The following is an 18,208-nucleotide window of genomic DNA, read 5'->3' as shown; positions in this document are numbered from 1 at the left end:
AAGGAACGGCGCCGTCGGCAGGACGAACGAGTGTCGCCGACCCCGTCTCTATCTCTCACGCAGCACAGCTGAAAAATGAAGCCTGAACGCGATAAATGTCGCCCTGCGTGTGACACCGATTATTTGTGTTCCCTTCATTTTTTCTGTGAGGGCTGACAGGCGGTAGGTTTACAGTTTAATGGGAGAGTTTGGGCTAAAGAAAGTTGGAAGGTTTAAAGGAATAGTCCAGTCCAATCTTTTTTTCCAGGTTTTCAGTGTTTCAAATGTGTGCTTCTAATGTCAGATGCAGCCAAAAATGCCTTTGCATAAGCTTCCATGGGGCATAGAACTGGGTTCAAAATCTAGTACAGCCACAAGCATACCAACATCTTCCACACATCCTGAGCTTACAGTGTAAATTATGAATGAGTGTTGTAATGTTTGCACCAAATAGTTTTCGCATAAAATCATTATGCTGAATGTCATTAACTGGTAGCTTTAGATGTAGTATTCAGATTGTACTAGCTTCAGGTATCTTTGTTCCTCTAAGGACAAGTGGAAAGTGGTGGCATACAGACACACAACATTCTCTCAAACAACTCGCCCTCAGCAATATATAACCCAAGGCCGGTTTTAAGTTCCAAGCCTATTTTTTATCAGGTCTCACTATATGAAATAACTCCACTACAAACCACTCTATCGATGTACCTGGAGTCCAGTTTCCCAGCGTTTTTTCCAATTTTAGGCCTCAGCAATTCTAACCCACTAGCTAGGTCTCCCCCTATCACACAATGCTACCAGTGCTGGAAGGGTGAAGGCTAGCATGGGAAGCCAGTGAACTGCTGCTAATGTAATGTTGTTGGACAGCTCATTGGGAGGAACTGCCAGTTCAGTTACCAGCTAACAGATGCCTACATTGGCTAGAGGGAGGGCCGCCCTGCCCACCAAGACAGAGAGCGAAGCCAATAATGGTCTCTTGGACCTCCAGCACTGGCATTACTGGGGAACAAACTCGCGATCGCTCGAACATAGGTTCAGCACTTAGACAGTTGCGGCACTCGGGAATCTTCCTCATATCACAGTTTGACATGGAATATTTTGGTTTGTCAAAAAAAAACAAAAAAAAAAACAAGGGAACAAAAGCTGAAAAGCTTCAACATTAGCACAAAAAAGAAAAGCTTCAACATTAGCACAAAAAATGTGATGTTTGGTGGTCCTAAAAAACTATAATAAAATGTTCGACTGCTGTCACTGTTTAATGGCGCAAACATACAAAAACAGTCCAGCACTAATGCATTGTGCTCATTTTATGCCACCCCTGCCCATATAAAGTGCAGTTTTCAAGGCAGCAAGAGAGATGTAGCCAATTAGCGCGGCTGCAGGTAATTAGCAACCATTTCAATCTCCTCATCATTAAATCTTGTCCTCCGTCTGACAGAGGTCCTGCTCCCACAACGTGATAACTCTGGTCTGGCGAACAGGCGCTCACCTCCGCAAAATTGATTTGGCCATCTCTTGTTTCAGATGCATGTTTAGATTATAAGAGAATTGCTCATGCTTCCTATAGTAAACTAAAGAAATTGAAATCCTGTTTAATCGGAACGCTAAGTCCAGCTTAAGACGCCTTGCAAACGAAACACTTGTCAATCTCTTCCCAAGATCACATGAGGGAGAAAGGCGTTGTAATTATTAACACTCTCTAGTATTAAAGCGTTCTCCGAAGCCCTGCGCCTGAATATGCATAAGGAGATTATCCCAAGTTTAAGACTGACTTTTTCTTCCTTTTTGTTTCCGCGACATCAGATTTAGGAGCATCCGTCATCCTGGCCCGCTTCCTGTTGAGAGAGATTAATTGCGTCGCCCCATCCTAGCAGGCGTGGACTGCATAATCACCTTCCTTAATGAGGCCTGCCATTTACCACCACAATTACTGCTATTTTCAAACCCATTCAAACCTCTGCACCCAAAGGCCAAAGTTTTGGTCAGACTGGTTGCCATGGTGAACTTCTTCCCATTTTAATTGAATATATTAATGCAGGGCTGATGGGTGTTTTTTTCACACAAGCTTTGGGGGTTATACATGCATAAATGTGCTAAGAAAAGCGATAATTAAGGAACTTTGTTGGACAAAGTTTAGTTTGGTGGGGCACTTTTTGGTATTCGGGTGATGAGGTGACTTTTGTGTCGACGTGACCTAATAAGATGTTGTTGACTTCTGTAACCTTTGGACAGGACCCCCACCCCCATAAATTACCACTGCCATTTAAGGCCTAATCACATTAACCTTAGAAAGAAATTACAGACGTGAGCAACCACTTGAGGTCAGAGGAAAAGGTGCCTAGAAATAGTCTGCATATTCATCACTCCTCATTCCTACCCCGTATCCTTAGAGATGGTCAGAAACTGTTCAGAGGAAGCCGACACAGGCCCCTGAATCTCGACTCATGTTCACGCTTTTCTCTATCAACAGGCTGCCAGACTGCTCTGGTATGATATGATTGGTAAGGTCCAATTCACAGCGTGAATAAGCCTCTCCCTGACTGATTACATGGTTTGATGTAGTGTCCTGACCGTTTTCCAGACATACCTCTCAATAAAAAACCAAAAAAAGAAAAAAAAAAACTGCACACACACACACACACACACACACACACACACACTCACACTCCACCCAGACGTTTCATTCAAATTCATGCCACGTCGCCTTCCAAGTTCCGCACAATAATTGAGGGGAAGTCAGGTGAAACTTGCTCACGGCCAGATTTGAAGTGTACCCAAGAAATGACAGATGGTAACCATCCTTTACCGTAGTGGCATTTGCGAAGGGGCCACTTGGTTCTCCCTAGGGGTCCATAATTACCATGAAGTCAATTAACAGGCAAACTGTTGGAAAATGAAGGCACCAGAACCAGGTGCCGAGGAATACCTTCATAGCTGACAGCCTCTACTGAAACACACTTTCATACATAAATGGAAAAGGCCATTAATCAGCTGTCATTACTAAAAATACTATCATCACATTTCAAGCGCACAGTGGCTTGGGCTGAGGACCCTGATTCAGGAGACAGTATATATTTGAATACCTGTATTTTGTACAGCAAAACACCTGCCCCTGTTCATTTTCTGAACGACAGATAATTTTGTTCCAAATTCTTTGGGGTGTTAACTCCGGTTCAATGCACAAGTTTCAGTTAATGACCAAGTCTGTGGCCTCACCTTGGCAGCTGGGACTGAAAGACTCATTCATTCATAAAGGAGACTAACTCAGAGCTAAAGAGCTCAGGGAAAAGAGTATGTACTACAGCCTGTTCAGTCTTGGTGTTGCTTTGTTTTGGTGAGCATATTTCCTGAAGTACCGCTTGACCAGAGTTGTTAACTTCAACCCTGAGGTTGCCCGATGTTGGGCTTGCAAGGAGGCTTTGTACTGTTTCAGTCCCGACACATCAAACCTCTGTCTCATACTCAACTTGCCGCTGCTCCTTCTCCTCCTTCTTTTTCTTCTTTTTCCGGCGGCAGAGGCCATGGAGGCCGCAGAAGCAGGCGAAGGTGAACTGAGGCATTGCCTACCTGTCTCCTGTTCTTCCAACGATCCACGCCACCTGCAGAGACACATGGGCAAAGAGAGAGGAAAACAAGAGGTGCTGATGAAGATGATCAATCTTTGACACAGACATCACATGATGGTCTCTAGTCAAACCAGACACAGAAACTTGGGTAGACGTCAAGGCATTCAAACGTTCAAAGAATACGTACTTCAGTGTACGCTAACAAACACGCAAGCCTCGAAATCATAATTTACCACGATCTGCCCACAAATGAGTTCTTTTGTGCATACTGTTGCAAAGTCAGTTAACCCTATAGCCTATAAGCCTATAGGGATGTGCACAGGTACCTGAGTTGAGCCAGGATTGAAGGTGCCAGTATTGAAATGCTGAAATCAGGAAGACGACGGCCAAGTGCCAATTATTTTGGTTTTGTTCTAAAAAGATGTGCCTCAGAAAGCTGTGACTACTCTAGTTGATGTTATCTATGTTCAGAATTGGTGATAGTACCACTAAGACAGTCCTCATCAGCTTTCAATGCTATTGGTTAGCTGTAGTAGTATCTTATTAGCATATGTGAAGAGGCAGCCTCCAAATTGGTGGCAAGAATGGCCACTAATGGCATTTTTTGCTAATAACGATAATAATAATGATAATGTTGCCTTTTATACAGCCACACATTCATTTTAGCCCTTAGTATTTTTGTTAAACATGTAAATATTACATATATATCTTTGGAAATGATGGTAGCCAATAGGAATAATGACAATATTACCTGTTATATTATAACTGTAGCTGTAATAAAGGTCGAGATTACATAAGACAATACACCTGATCAACCTTAACAGTGTGACCTTTCATACATATATAAAATAAATATCATTTGAAACCAGTAATGCACTCATATTGTATGTAGTTTATGATTTACAATTTCTGGTTCTGTAAATCTTGTCCAACCTTGCAACAGTAGCTTGTTTTTTTTGGTGGAGCACGGACGGGTCAGTACTGCAGAGCTACAATGCATCGTACAGACGCCGAAGTGTAGAGGCCTGGCATGCCTGCTGTGTTTATGGGCTCTGCATTGTTCTGGGCTGCAGGCCTGCTGAATACTGTGCTGTGCTGCAAAGGGGAGATTACTAGCAGGATGCGCTTGGGACTTGGCTGGCTGCGCCAGGCACCTTGTGCACTGATGAGCTTTTCCGTGAGAGAATGGCAACAGCAAGTCGTGCCTATCATATCACACGCAGGCCACAATTAACTCGAGTGGTGCTTCTTCTCGGAGGGATTGAGACTCCTGAAAGACCCTCGCATCTTAAGCCACACCACAGAGAGGAGGTCATGTGTGGGGAAGCTGCGGAAACTGCGGTTGTGCTCGTCCATAGACCTCCTCAATAAGGACCCGAATTGTCTTATGTATATGGATGGGGAGCCGACAATATCAGTTCATGCGTATGCATGTGGTGTGGCGCAAAAGGATTCGGTGAGGGCAGTGGGTGTGCGTGTATGTGTGTGTGCGCCAGAGTATAAGGTTGTGCAGTGGAACGTGGACAGAAAAGCAATGTGACTAGGGGGTTTGATGCGTTTGTGAATTCAACTGTGCGAAACCTCAGGAAGTCCCCGTGGTCCCATTAGGGCATTTGCCAGTAACGTTTGAGGGCTCTCCACCGATGAGAACTACACATGTAAGCGACTTAAAGCCACCAGACTCGTGCTTTCCTGTTTTAGACAAACTAGGGAGGCCATTTACAGTCCCAAGGGTAGCCAGTTTACTCAGTAAGCGAACGCAGGACCCATCTTAGAGCGCAACGAAATGGATAGATGACCTTGCCTTGCTCAGTTCTGAGAAACAGCTACAGCACATCTCAGTCCAGGAGATCTGTAATGTTGGGTTTTTTTGGCTTTGTCTTTGGAGTAAGGTTACGAAAGGCCTGTCCGCAGAGCAGTATGTGTCCTATGCTTAAAAATCACACCTGGCAGGAAGGTGATTGATCTGTTCTGACTTATGTTCTTCCAACTTTTAGCTTTCACCTGCATGGAAACCCAACTGTAGCGGCACGGTGCAACAAACGAAGGCAAGCAGAGATCTCAGGGGCAATCTGAGAGCGAGAGATGGGCTCAGGCATAAGGCTGTAGACCTGATGAACTGTCCTGATGATTGTTTTCATGGTGGAGAAGGGCTGCTGGGGGGGCTGTCTCTAGTGCACACGGCACTTGAGCTGTGCTTAGGGCAATTGTGACTGGAGTGGAGGAGGACTGCTTGCTGAGGTTGCAGGAAAGTACTCTTATTATGGTATTATTTTGTGTCCGGAGCAGTACTGTAGCTGCAGGGAAATAGGCTTCAGTCATTCAGATGAAGGGTTGCAGGCCAGTGGAGCGTTGCAGAGTCTCTTGTTAATCATTAGCTCTCGAAGGACACGCACTGAAATACCCACGGCAAATCCCACGGACATACACCCTCAAACACGCAAAGAGGTTTATACCTACATAGCGTTGTTATTTCTAACATGACCGCCAAATCCCTGGAAACACACAGTGTACACACACTGGTCTGAAACACCTGGATAAAGATAGAGGTAGACGCAGTGGTGGACACAGACACAGGCGCCCAGCACCCAGCACACAAACGCTTGCACAAAGGAAGCTGCGAGACAGCTGCAGTTCTCGAATATGACAAGTTAGCACTCACACTTTGACAAATTAGCCAAGTCTTTCGGGGCCTTGCGCCACGGTGTGCCTACAGATGTCTGCTGGTCTAGAAAAAAAAATTGCCCACCCAGATTCTCGCTGCTCCAATGGCCGTTATTGTTATCCGTTTCTTTTTTAGCGATGCAACTGTCTGCTCTTCGCTCGCGACTGACTCCCTCAGCTCCCGCCGCCACCGCTGCCTCGACCACACAATAACAAGCAGGGGTGAACCACTGCCCGAGAGGAAATACAACATTAACATTTCACTTCCCATCCGTTTGCTCCCAATGAGTCTAATTAAGGACGGGAGACGGGTGATAAATACTGCAGGCTTCATTAAAAACAGCCTGACTCAGCAGCCCGCTCTAACTGGGAAGCGAGGCACTTTCCACACGCCGCTAAAACTGCCTGCCACGGGGACAATTACCAGCCACGGTGCTGCAGGTGCCTACGAGCATGCAGGGAGAGTGCCTCTGGGCATGCTGTGTGTGTGTGTGTGTTTGTGTGTGAGGGAAATAATCAGGTAGTATTACTGCCAGCGTTGTGCATGCCTGCCACTTCCTGAGTGCCATAATGTCACACACATCAGCAGCAAGACTAGCGCTTCCATTCAGCAGCAGCCGCACTTTTAATTACCATATTAAAAGCATGACTGCATTCCACAGCTCGATGCAAACTGCATTACCAAGATGGATGGAACAGCGCAGGAGCTACTTGTGTTTGCTGGGCGCTAAAATATATAGCATGTGCAGCAGCAATCCACACTAGCTGAACAGAGTGGGAAGACAAGCCATTATGAGCACACTGCCGGTACACCAGCGTTAATTAGGGAAATAAGACGAGACGTTCGAGACGAAACAAACATCTATTGTACAAACAGGGTTGTTTTTTTTAGGTGGAAATGGAATGAGGAAAGTGAGCTCATGCTCATACGCTGTGCTCCCCCTGACAGAACAGAACATTCGCGTTTTTTCCAATGATTAACCAAAGTGTTTGCCATATCCAGTCTGTTGGACTGTCAGCACTTGAAAAATACTGGGGGGAAAATGTCAAGGCAATCTGCGCCAGCCATGCGACTGGAAGTTCTTCCATTGTGAGGCAAACCAACCTGATAATCTACTAAGATGCGTCATTCTTTACGTCGTACAGAGAGCTATACCTTGCAGATCCTCAGCTTCATAGCAGGTGCACTTCCCTGGTTGCATCTGTCCCCAGCTGAACTTCCACTCTGTACCCAATGGCTTTGAACCCTATGTGACATGGCAGAGAAAAATCACATAGGAATAGAAAGCCATAAAACACAGCAGTGACCAAGCGTGACCGCAGAGACATGCCAACTCGCTTGTCCTTCCCAGCCCACCCACCCCCTCCACACTCTCTTCAGCTGTTTTTTTGCACCCCCAACCCCCCCCCCCCCTTCTTACAACACTATGCCCACAACAGACAAGCTCCAGAGAGAGACACTCCGCCGCTCTCCTTGAGGTACGGACAAGCAGGCTAAACGGGCAACCGGTCCCTCAGCACCTGTATGTCTGTCTGCTGCAGAGAGGTCTGGAAGGGCTAGCACACCGCTGAGGCTCTGAGATAAGACCCCAGACTGGAGTATCGACAAGCACAGGCTCAAAAACATGAAGGAAGAGAGGACTAAAAGATGGTATGTTGAGCCACCAGTGCAGACATCTCAAGGGATAGTCTCATTCAGACTGGCAGCCCTCACAGACTCGCTAAGCTAAGCTTAAACCTGTTTGTTGGGTCTATAGTACCTGGATTGGTTTCGTCCTTTTAAAGATTATTTAGGCCTAGTGGAAAACCACTTCATGTGAGAAGAAAAGTGAGAGGCTCCCAGAAGGCATGAATAATTAACTCGCAGAAAAAGGGATGACTCCAGCCTGAGTGCAGTTAGCAATAACAAACCTTTTTCCTTTTTTTTATTACTTCACCTTTTCATTACTTTCACCATTTCACCTGTATTCCAAAGATCAGGGTGTTTAATTTAGCATTTAGCTTTCTTTATTAGAAAAGTTTCCTTCTCTTTTAATATGTCAAACTGTGAACGCCTAAGTCAGTTCTCGAAGGTCTTAAAAACGCACGCAGCGATGCTCTCCAAGACCTCACAACCAACAAAGGGTTGAAAAAAAGGTACAGCGTTAATCAAAGGGGGGCTTTGTCATGGGAATGGATTGGTGCATAGATAAAGTAGATTGCCTAATCCTTGCTTCCTTGCTTCCAGTTCTGTACATTTGGAACCACTTCTGACTATGTATGTATATATATATATATATATATATATATATATAGAGAGAGAGAGAGAGAGAAATGAGAAGAGAAGGGAGACAGAGAGGGTCAGGGGGAGACTTAAATCCGCCCTCTGTCTCCCACATCCTGGACATGAGAGAGGGTGATAGGATGATGAAGGAGGGCGAGGAAAGAAGTCGTAAGCTGATTTTCGCTTGTTAGCAAGATCTCTGCGAAAAAGGGCAGTAGCCTTATGCAATTATTTATTTATCTATCTATCTATTTCCCAGCAAGACAGGCCAATAAGCCGAGGTTTTCCCACATATGGACATGAGAGACTATAATCCTGACGTTCAGCGACGGAGAAACAAAGTTTGGCCACAAGGCTATTAAGGGGGCGGCTTTCTCCATAATTCAAATTCAAAGCCATCAATTGAATCCCTGGTGCTTTCTGTCTTGCGAGGACGAATGGCAAAGGGCACGAGTGACAGTTACAGATAAGAGCCACGGGTCACCCGGGCTATAATTCATTGGCGTCTCTTTCTAGCCACTGATCAAATTTTGGCATGTTGGGCTGACGTTTCGATCAGGTTATGGCATTTCACAAAAAAAAAAAAGATTCATCGACAGGACGATCGATTGGTTTTTGTCTTGTGCGTGTCAGTCCTTTCAGAGCGCAGCGAGAAGGAACGAACAAGCGAACAAAAAGAAGTCGATCCCCGTCGTTCCAGCGGATCCATTTGGCCGGAGAGGAGTGAAATGGATGGCGGTGGCCGGAACGGCGCCCTGCACTCCGTGCAGGGAGAGAGAGTCTAGTTAAAGAGCGAAGCGCGGCCTCATTGATCAGTGGTGCTTATCTATCTCAACCCTGTCTGAGCGGCCGTGAGAGGGAGGGAAGACGAAGGGAAAGGAGGGATAGGTGGGGTGGAAGGTGGTGAGGAGGGAAAGTGAGTCATACGTTCTAAAAAAAACAAAAATAGAACAAAAGAAAAAAGAAGCTCAACCAAGTCGCTCAGGTCGTCCCACTGGCCTCCTTCACATGCTGTTTCGCTGAACTTGCCTTTTCTGTCTAAAAGTACATTTGCAATGAAAGCATTCATACAAATCTGAGCAAATACTGCAATTCTGAGACGGACGAGACAACACAGTGCACGGTTTCTTCAGAAAGGAAGACCTGAGCCCCAAGCTACTACAGTCTACATTCAAGAAGCAACAATTCATGTCATTCAGTGATTAGCCACACTGCAGTTCCTTGGTTGGAAGGCCTAGAGAGCCACTTAAACCATCCTGTATTTGACATGCCACTAATCATAGCGTTGCAGAGACGCATTAATATCTATATCACCAATGATGAAGATATGTTATATGCCTATTTGCTTCAGCCATGATGGAAAAGACAAAGAAAAAACAAATCTGCAGACCTCTCAATCCAGATCCCTCGTGATGGAAAACACCTCAGTTCAACAGGTTGTCTAGAAAAAGAGCCCCTGGAAAAGCTTCAGAGTTGATCACTGCTTTTAGGCTTCTGAGAAAAGGACAATACCTTGGTCATACCTTTCCCCTTCTTCTCTCTCCGCAAGCCACTCTTCACAGGTGAGTCTGGACAACTGTTCAAACCCCTCCCCCTGCTCTTGCGCAGAAAATGGAAAGGCCAAAAAAAAAAAAGAGAGCGCAAAGGCAAGAAAAAGCTTCGGTTGTTCGTACACAAAGCGGGGCAGGGAAGGCGGGAGAAGAGGTGGACAGAGGGTGCGTTTGTGGAAGTGGTATCTGGCTGAGGCATTTGAGGCACCAGGGGGGCCAGGTATAAGTATCCATCAGTGCCCTGTGTCCTCTCACGCTGGGCTCTGGCCCCTGCAAACAAAGCCTCCATTCAGGACACTTACAGGGCAGTTTTTTTTTTGCTCTTCCTTCTCTTTTTTCTCCCTCTTTTTTTTCTGTAAGGAGGCCTGGGTAAACAGCTCTTTGTAAGGGCCACAGACACTGATACTTTTGTCACTGAATGAAACTGGGCACTGCCTGCCTATCATGGACGAATCAATATGAGTGGCAGAAGAGTAACTAGGGAGGGAGTTTGTGGGAGTGTGTGTGTGTGTGTGTGTGTCTGTTTTAAGAGTTATTAAATCAAATAGAAAAAAGAAAGCCCTTTTTCTAACCCTCCACCCGAGGTACACTGTTTGTTTGGGGTCGACGTCTCCCCCTAGAGGACGGCCATAGAACGCAACCTCTTTTGTCTCGCTTTCCTCGGCTATCTAAACAGTCTCTGTCCAGGATATGGCAAATTGATCTTGGGAGGCTTAAAGCAGAGACAGCTGCAGCCTTCGCCAGTGGTCTTTGTGCCTCCCGGCAGCGCTCGGCAATCTCCCCACTATTCTCTCCCGAGCTCCTTTGAGCTGTGCATTAGTCTCCTGATCAAACAGCACGGCTCATCCCGCCCCACCTAATTACACACACACTGCCTATAGAAAAGAGTAAGCACTGCTTATTAACAGTCACAACACTATTACGCCGGCCTTTTCGCCGAGCTGCTAATGACACGGGTAGATCCTACCCAGAGACTAAGCACATCCAAGCACACTTGGCCACCTAGGGCTTGGAGAAGGAGGAGCACAAGTGCGAGCACACTCAAGGAAGAAAATGAATAATAAAAATAAACAATACAAATGAATGTGAGGACATAAGCCTATTTCAGCTCTCCTGCTGAGGCATCCAAACATGGTTAAGATCAATACATGAAAAAAAAAAAGAGAGGGAAGGAAGAGGAGGAGGAGGGGGGGGGGATTTCTTGTCTTGCACTGAGGGATTATCTAAAACCACAAAGCAGCACAGGTAAGTAGGAGAAGGTCACGGTGCTCTTAGAAAGATGGCAGAATAGGGAAGCGAGCAGGGAGGGGGAAAAGGAAAATTACTACTGCATGGGAAATGGGTGTCAGCTTGAGGTGGAGTTAACATCTCGGAGGAAGCGCAATGAAAAAGAAGGTGGTGTCCCCTATGTAACTAACTGCAAGCTCTTCACAAAGACTGGCCAAGTACAGTACTGTAGAGTTTGCTAACAAGAATGATTTTTAGGAGTATGCTTTTGTTCCCTCTGAAAAGAAATACATTTGTTCTTCACTAGAATTGAGAGGAAATCACTTGTTTAACTTCTCCTACACACGGCTTTCTGCTTTCAGCAAGGGCGCTCTCATTGGTGTGTTTAGCTTTATCAAGCTAACAGTGCGAACAGAGCTGCCGTTCAGTATAGGGTCTGTCTCTTGTCTCAAATTTCCAGCCAAATCCCAGCTATGCTTAGCTTATCAAGGGCACAGGTCTGCTTCCTTACCTCATATCCCTGAGTTGTTTTTGTTCACTGTCACTTTATGGTAATCGAGTCCTCTGGTGAATACGGAGCGCCCTCTTTTTCTCTCCTAATGAGGCCACCCTGTCACCCGCCATAATTTAGGAGAGGTGGGGAGGTCAAGGTGATGTTGGAGAAGAACATAAGGGAAAGGGGGCAGTCCTGTAGCGGAGGGCCAAACAGTTTTGACCCCCTTAATTTGAGGCACCAACCAAGAGCTAAGAAGCAAAAGCGCTGGGATACAAGCAGCGAGTAATTATAAGGTTTGTGCAGAAAGCTAGTCGTTGGGCGTTAATAGGCTTTATTTCCTAATGAAATTCTACTCAGCAGACCATAAGTAATCGTGAGAGGCAATAATTATTTATTGTACCCTGGCATGAGCCGAGTGCCAATCTGCTTGGCTTGGCAGGGACGGGTGTTTTTTTTGTTTGTTTTTTTGTTTTTTTCCATGCAAGGAAACTCCCCACCAACCGTGGGTGCTGTTAACCATGCGAGTAAACAGTCACACACAGAAACACACACACGCATATTGCGTCCTCCATGCTGGTTACACAATTCAGGAACAGCAGTAGGTTCACTGAGAGGAGGAGGAGGAGGAGAACTAAACAGAGAGGAAGAGAACCACCAAAAAAAAAAAAGAACTTGCACTTCTAATCAAGGTAGCCGCCTTCTCAGGCTCTCTCAGCAGGCTTCAGCTGGTGACAAACGGCCACGCGAGCTACGTGGTCCGGTGCCCACCTTTTTCGTTCTTTCTTTCTTTCTTTTTTTTTTTTTTTTAACACACCAGAACTCTGACCTCCTGCCGTTCGCTGTCCTGGCACGCGTTCTCTGCACTCCGCTCCCTCTCCCTTCGCCCGAGTGAACGGTTTGGCTGCTGGCGATTCATTAATCTTGATGCAGCACCTGCACTCTGGCCCATGCTGGAGCATCGGAGCGCCCGCCGCCAAATGTCACATTTCATCGGATTAAATTAGCTTTATCTCTGGCAAATGCCTTCCCCTGCGGAGGTGAGAGGGTTTTCTTTTTTTTTTTTTCTCCCCTGCTCCACACCTCCGGGGAGAAATGGGGGGCTGCGGGCGAGACATCATTATGTATTTATTCAGCAGCGAAAAAGCGTTAGCATGGAGTCAGCCTAATTGATGGGAGAGAGTCATTACCAGTCGAATGAGAGAAAAGGATGAATAAAACAGAGGGAGGGAGAAAAGGAAGGTTACACAGGAGGTGTAGGATCCCTCCCTGGGCTGGGATGAATTTGTAGGCTGTGGGTGATTGTGCTCTGGCATGACCACACTCCTGCACTAGAGAGTCCTCAGCATTCATGTGGAGGATGCTCAACTCCCCTTTTCTCTTTCTTCTTTTTTCTCCCTCGCTTCTCTCTTCAGTCCGTCTTACACTCAATCACTGACTCGCTTGCCTGCTCACTCACTCGCTCTACCAACCCCCCCACCCCTCTCCATTTCGCCCCTTCCCTCCTCGCTCTCTGCCTCACTCAGTGAGTGATGCAATGGTGGCAGCTGCTGTGTTGAAGGCTGGGGTCCCCCTCCACTAACACAATCACGGTCATCAATGCCTGCCAATAGCATACGCTCAGATACACACACACACAGGCTTGTTTTCCTGTCTTTGTGGGGTGTTTCCAGTGACCCCCAGTTTTACTGTAGCTAGAAAACCAAAATATTCCACCAGTTCGTAACCTTACCCAACCCCTAAAGAACCTTACCCAACCCCTGAAGAACCTTACCCAACCCCTGAGGAATCTAATTTTCATAATCATGGGCACATTTTGTCCCCAAATAGACACACACACACACACACACCATCTTCGCATCTCAGTCAAGCAGCTCAAGCCTTGGGCATCGTGGCTACATCTGTATTTGGCTATCGTCACTATTCCGGGACTTCCATTATTAGATAATGCAAACTGAATAATCGCCGAAACTGAGAAAGACAGACAGTGGCTCCATATTTAGCTCTGCAAGAGACACAAAAACAGTGGGGTCGTGGTTTGAGGCTGTTGAATTAGATTTTGAAGTCGAGGACGGACTACAATTCTGGATTCAACCTTCTTCATTAACTGAAATGCTGTGGTGTGATAGAACTGAAAGACCACAACCAAGCCATGGCAGCATCCGCAGTCAAAGCAAAAGCACAAACAAGACAAAATAAGCACGTAAACCACACCCTGTGGAGGCAGCGGTGCAGGAGATCTGTTCTACTCCTCTACCAGCGATTCATCGCCCAGTCAGACGAGGGTGCCACCACTGCGCTCAGCCACACCCACCTCCCCAGTAACAGTCAACACTGAGCTTTAGAAAATGACGTAATCGCTGAACCTGTCCAGAATGCCAATATAGCGGCATACGAAAACCCTGAAAGGCAGGATGCCCTGTGCTGTATACACCGAAACCACAATCCTAGCCTCTTACAACAAGTCTCTTCCAAGTAATTGCTGCGTTGCAACTCTGACGTACTTCAAAAGCATCGAGGAATCCCCTTCTTCCAAAAAGAAAATTGCTACTCAAGTCATACAAATCGGACCCGGACAGCAATCGTTCCACGCAATTCTGTGCATTTAGGTCGCAATCTAGTGAGAACATACGGTCAACTATTCCAAAGATTTTAGGATGTGACCAATTTTATGGCAGATTGGAAGCGGTCTCAGGTGAGAGAGATGGGATGGAGACGATGGGGGGAATGGAGGGTGAGTTATTGAAGGCAGACAGAGCTCCTTCAGCAGCCTTAATCCTGACAGCCCCACTGTCTCGGGCGTCAGCTTAAGTGGGAGAATGAAGAAGTGGTGGAAGGATGGTCGGAGATGAACTACTGTCTCCGAACACGGGGATCCCGGCGAACGGGGGGAGCCAGATTGAGCTGCATTAGTGCTCCATGCCATTCGTCTAATTTGTGTAATATGTTTGTTTTTTTTGTTTTTTTTCATAAAAGTTCCTGTCTGTGACAAATCGGGGCTGTTCATACGAAAGCATAATATCACCATACATTATAATATCCTCAGTTTGGACTCTTCTATATATTGTATTCCAATTACGTATGTCTCTCTCTCTCTCTGCTCTACCCTACCTCTCCTTTCTCTTTTTACTCCCTCTCTGCATTCAGCCTTTGTGTAAAACAGACAGGCATTCACTGGGAAGGACAGGATTCAGCGGACCTGCTGTTTTTGAGCAGGGCTCAGTGTATCACCCCACCAACCCCCCTCTCCCCATCACCACATCCACCTCCACCACTCACCTCCACCACCACCCCCCGTAGGTGTACAGCCCTTTCAGAACGAGAGCGCGGATCCCACCGTAATCTGTCCAGACTAATTTAGCTACTGTCAGTTTACGTTCGCAGCATGTGGATTCTGCCCTCTCCCCATACACACCCACCTGTACGCGCACACACATAAAGAGAGTGCACAGAATCACACACACACACACACTCCCATTGTGCTCCCACGTCCCCCAGCAGCAGGGGAACGCTGGAAATAAGGGAATCCTGTTTCACTGTGAAAAATCCACTTTCTACTCAGAGAGGCTGAGTCCTTTGACTCCACGCCACCGTCTATGGTCCGCCATGCTGGGGATTAGGTAAATCCCGCCACTTCGGCCGCTCTCGTCTTGCAGTTGTACGCAGTAATACAGTGGCGAGGCTCTGAAGTACGAAGTTTCACAATCTTTGATACCAGCAAAACCACCCGGACAGGACGGGAACCCACTCGGAAATCGGCTAACGCTTAACGATTGAAAGCTCCCCTTCACAAGAACAAAGACCTCAGAAATGTCCTAGTAATGCAACAACAGCAGAACTGTAAGGGAGTCTGAACTGAACGGAGTAGCTTCCCAAGCAGCCGCACACCAACCGCTGTAACAAAGGTAACAGCAGTCTGCATGGAAATGAAGATCTTAAGGGACTTTCGCTCTCTGAAAGGCATCGTGTTGACAGGCCGGTGAGAGATTAAGGTGTCACTGCAGAGATCCTGCTTTGGGATGAGGGGCAGGAAGGGGGGTGTCACTGAAAGCAGTAGCACCGACATCAAGTAAGGGGCTAGAGATAGCGCTAGAGATGTGTGTCAGCATATGGTCCAGAAAACTCTCTTAAACAGCACAGTATCACACTGGCTGCACAACCACGCTCTCCCTTTCAGAGGACTTGTACCTTTTAGAGCCCTGTCCTAATTTAGCATGGCGACTATTTCCATCCAGTCCTGGGGGAATACCTAAATTTATCATAGCCAACGTGTGTGTGCGTGTGTGTGTGTGTGTGTGTGTATCACTGTGTTCCAAAGTGTTACGATCCCGGCGCGTGTGCGAGTTTGAGCCGCAAGCATGAATGGGATAACAAGAGCGCATGCACAGATGCAGCAGTGGTCAGCGGTTTCCAGCCACGGTGCCGGACACAGCAGCCCTTGCCCCGAGGCTGTCCGCATACTGAACCGAAAGGCGACGCAATCGAGCGCTAACGAGAGGAGGACGAGTCCAGCATCCTAATAACCTCACACACACCCTCTCCCGCGCACATACTCACTCACACTTTATCGGCTAATGCTGCACCCTTAAGCAAAAGCCTTTAACCCACATTTCTAAAACATGAGGTCCCAAAAGAGAAAACCCACTTGTCTGACACACTCCTACAAGCTGCCCCCCTACCCTCCCAAAACATGCAGGAGCTGACATTGTCGCGTTCCCCAAACAAAGAAGACAACACAGACACACACACATGTCCCACTGCGCGAATGACTCACACTGAATAAGTAAGACAGAAAAGACGTACAGGTACGTACAACCTAGGTGACGTGAGAAAAGGTGGTGGACGCACATGTAAAAGGGACATTGGTTCACACCCAGCCCGTGGGAAGAGAGGTGTCAGTGAGAGTGGAGAGCCGTAGGGATGCGTTCACACACACTCAAGAAGCACTCACCTCAACCTCGCCGTGTCCTTGCCGGAGCTGTGAAAAAGGGTCGGCTCCCCGGCAGCTCAGCTACTGCACACTGAGACAATGAAGCAGGGAGAGAGAGAGAAAGGGAGATAGAACGAGAGAGCGAGAGAGAGTGAGAGAGTGAGAGGGAGGGGGGAGGGATGGAGTGAGGAGGAGGAGGAGGAAGGGAGGTAAAAATGAAGGAGAGCGAAAGAGCGAGTGAAGGAGGGGTACAGGAGGAGAGGGTCTGAAGTAGACGGCCAATCAGTGGCAAAATCAGCATGGACAATCTGACGGAACGCCCATGGATTAGCGATCCGCGGCTTTCAGCGACTCGAGAGGGAGGGGAAAAAAATAGGGAGAGCGAGAAAAAGGGGCCTAGTGAATAAATGAGAATGAGAGAGTAAAAGAAAAGGAATGGGGGGGAGGGGGGGGGGTACAATACAGATTGAGGGTCCTGGGCCGAGTTCTCTTTTCTTCTGGCTTTAGAAGTGTGTGCTAAAGGTTGAAGGAATCTTTTCCCTTCAAACTTGGCTTTGTGTCTTATGGTGGGAGAGGTACAGACTAAAAGCACCACCGCAAGTCTTGGCGCTGCCCTTTCTCATCACAGAGGCACTCCGTGCTTCAGAGTTTTCAGGGTTTCAAAAAGCTCATGTCGTCCTCCTTCTCATTACTGTTCTCCTCGGGATGCTGCGCGGACCACAGGAGATGGCATCTCATACTTGCGCTGGTATCTTGAATCGGCCCTCGCTCTTTAATCTCCTTAGGGGTCCCTCTTTCTCCCTCTAGTCCGGACAACATATCGCCTCCAGATCATCAAGGGCTACGTCTTGGGTGGTTTTACACCCCCTAACCCCCCCCTCCCCCTTCCTCAGAGATAATACAGCGATTCAGGAAAATGGCACTTCCCGAGAAACACTGCGCCAGGTGTTCTCTCCGAATTGGTCGGACGGCCGCTCTTCTGGCTCTGGTACAGTGCGAGGCAATCTCCAGCTCCAATTATTTCAGCCTCAAAAGCCAGAGAGAGGAACGAGGTTTTCTGGCTTGAAAAAAAAAAAGCTCTTTTGAGCCGAGGGCTTGGAAAGGAATGAATTGGAATGAAAAGTGCTTTTCAGCGAGGCTGAAGTCCTGAGAAATTCTTGCACAATTAGCAAGCAAAAAAAAGCTTACCCCAAACTCTTCCTTAGAGAAAGGGAGCGGTGAAAAAGAGGTCCGGAACCGGCAAGAGCGAAGATTCTAACTGTACGACTCCTAGGAATCGTTCAGAAACTTTGAGTTTGTGCGAAAAACGCAGAGAAAAACAACATCAGATTGGCTTTTGTTTGCCGGTTGCCCCGTTTGGGCTGTGGAGCGATTCATTGGTATGGTTCTTTTCTTCTCTTTGGCGTTTTGTTCCCAGGGCTCTTGCCGGGATTATCCATCACTGGGACAGGAGGAGGGAGCGCCCAGCCCGGCTCCTGCGGGACGCTCGGCAGGTGCCGCATTCGTCTCTTCCTTCCACGGCCGGACAGAGCTCTC

The 18,208-nt window shown here is 47.2% G+C and overlaps 1 protein-coding gene across 1 annotated transcript; it reads right to left on the bottom strand.

Annotated features, from left to right (window-relative positions):
* Positions 1-232: 232 nt before the first annotated feature.
* LOC140543197 (uncharacterized) lies at positions 233-17,473 on the bottom strand. The gene is made up of 2 exons (XM_072666227.1): positions 16,694-17,473; positions 233-3,578 (listed from the first exon to the last, which is right to left on the bottom strand). The coding sequence occupies exon 2, from the start codon at positions 3,537-3,539 to the stop codon at positions 3,423-3,425; it is 117 nt and encodes a 38-aa protein (XP_072522328.1). The 5' UTR covers positions 3,540-3,578; positions 16,694-17,473; the 3' UTR covers positions 233-3,422.
* Between the last annotated feature and the right edge of the window lie 735 nt (positions 17,474-18,208).

This window comes from Salminus brasiliensis, chromosome 21 (assembly GCF_030463535.1).
Source record: "Salminus brasiliensis chromosome 21, fSalBra1.hap2, whole genome shotgun sequence".
Taxonomy (NCBI): domain Eukaryota; kingdom Metazoa; phylum Chordata; class Actinopteri; order Characiformes; family Bryconidae; genus Salminus; species Salminus brasiliensis.
Note: the sequence above shows the minus strand (reverse complement) of the source record. Positions and strands in the feature narration are given on the sequence as shown.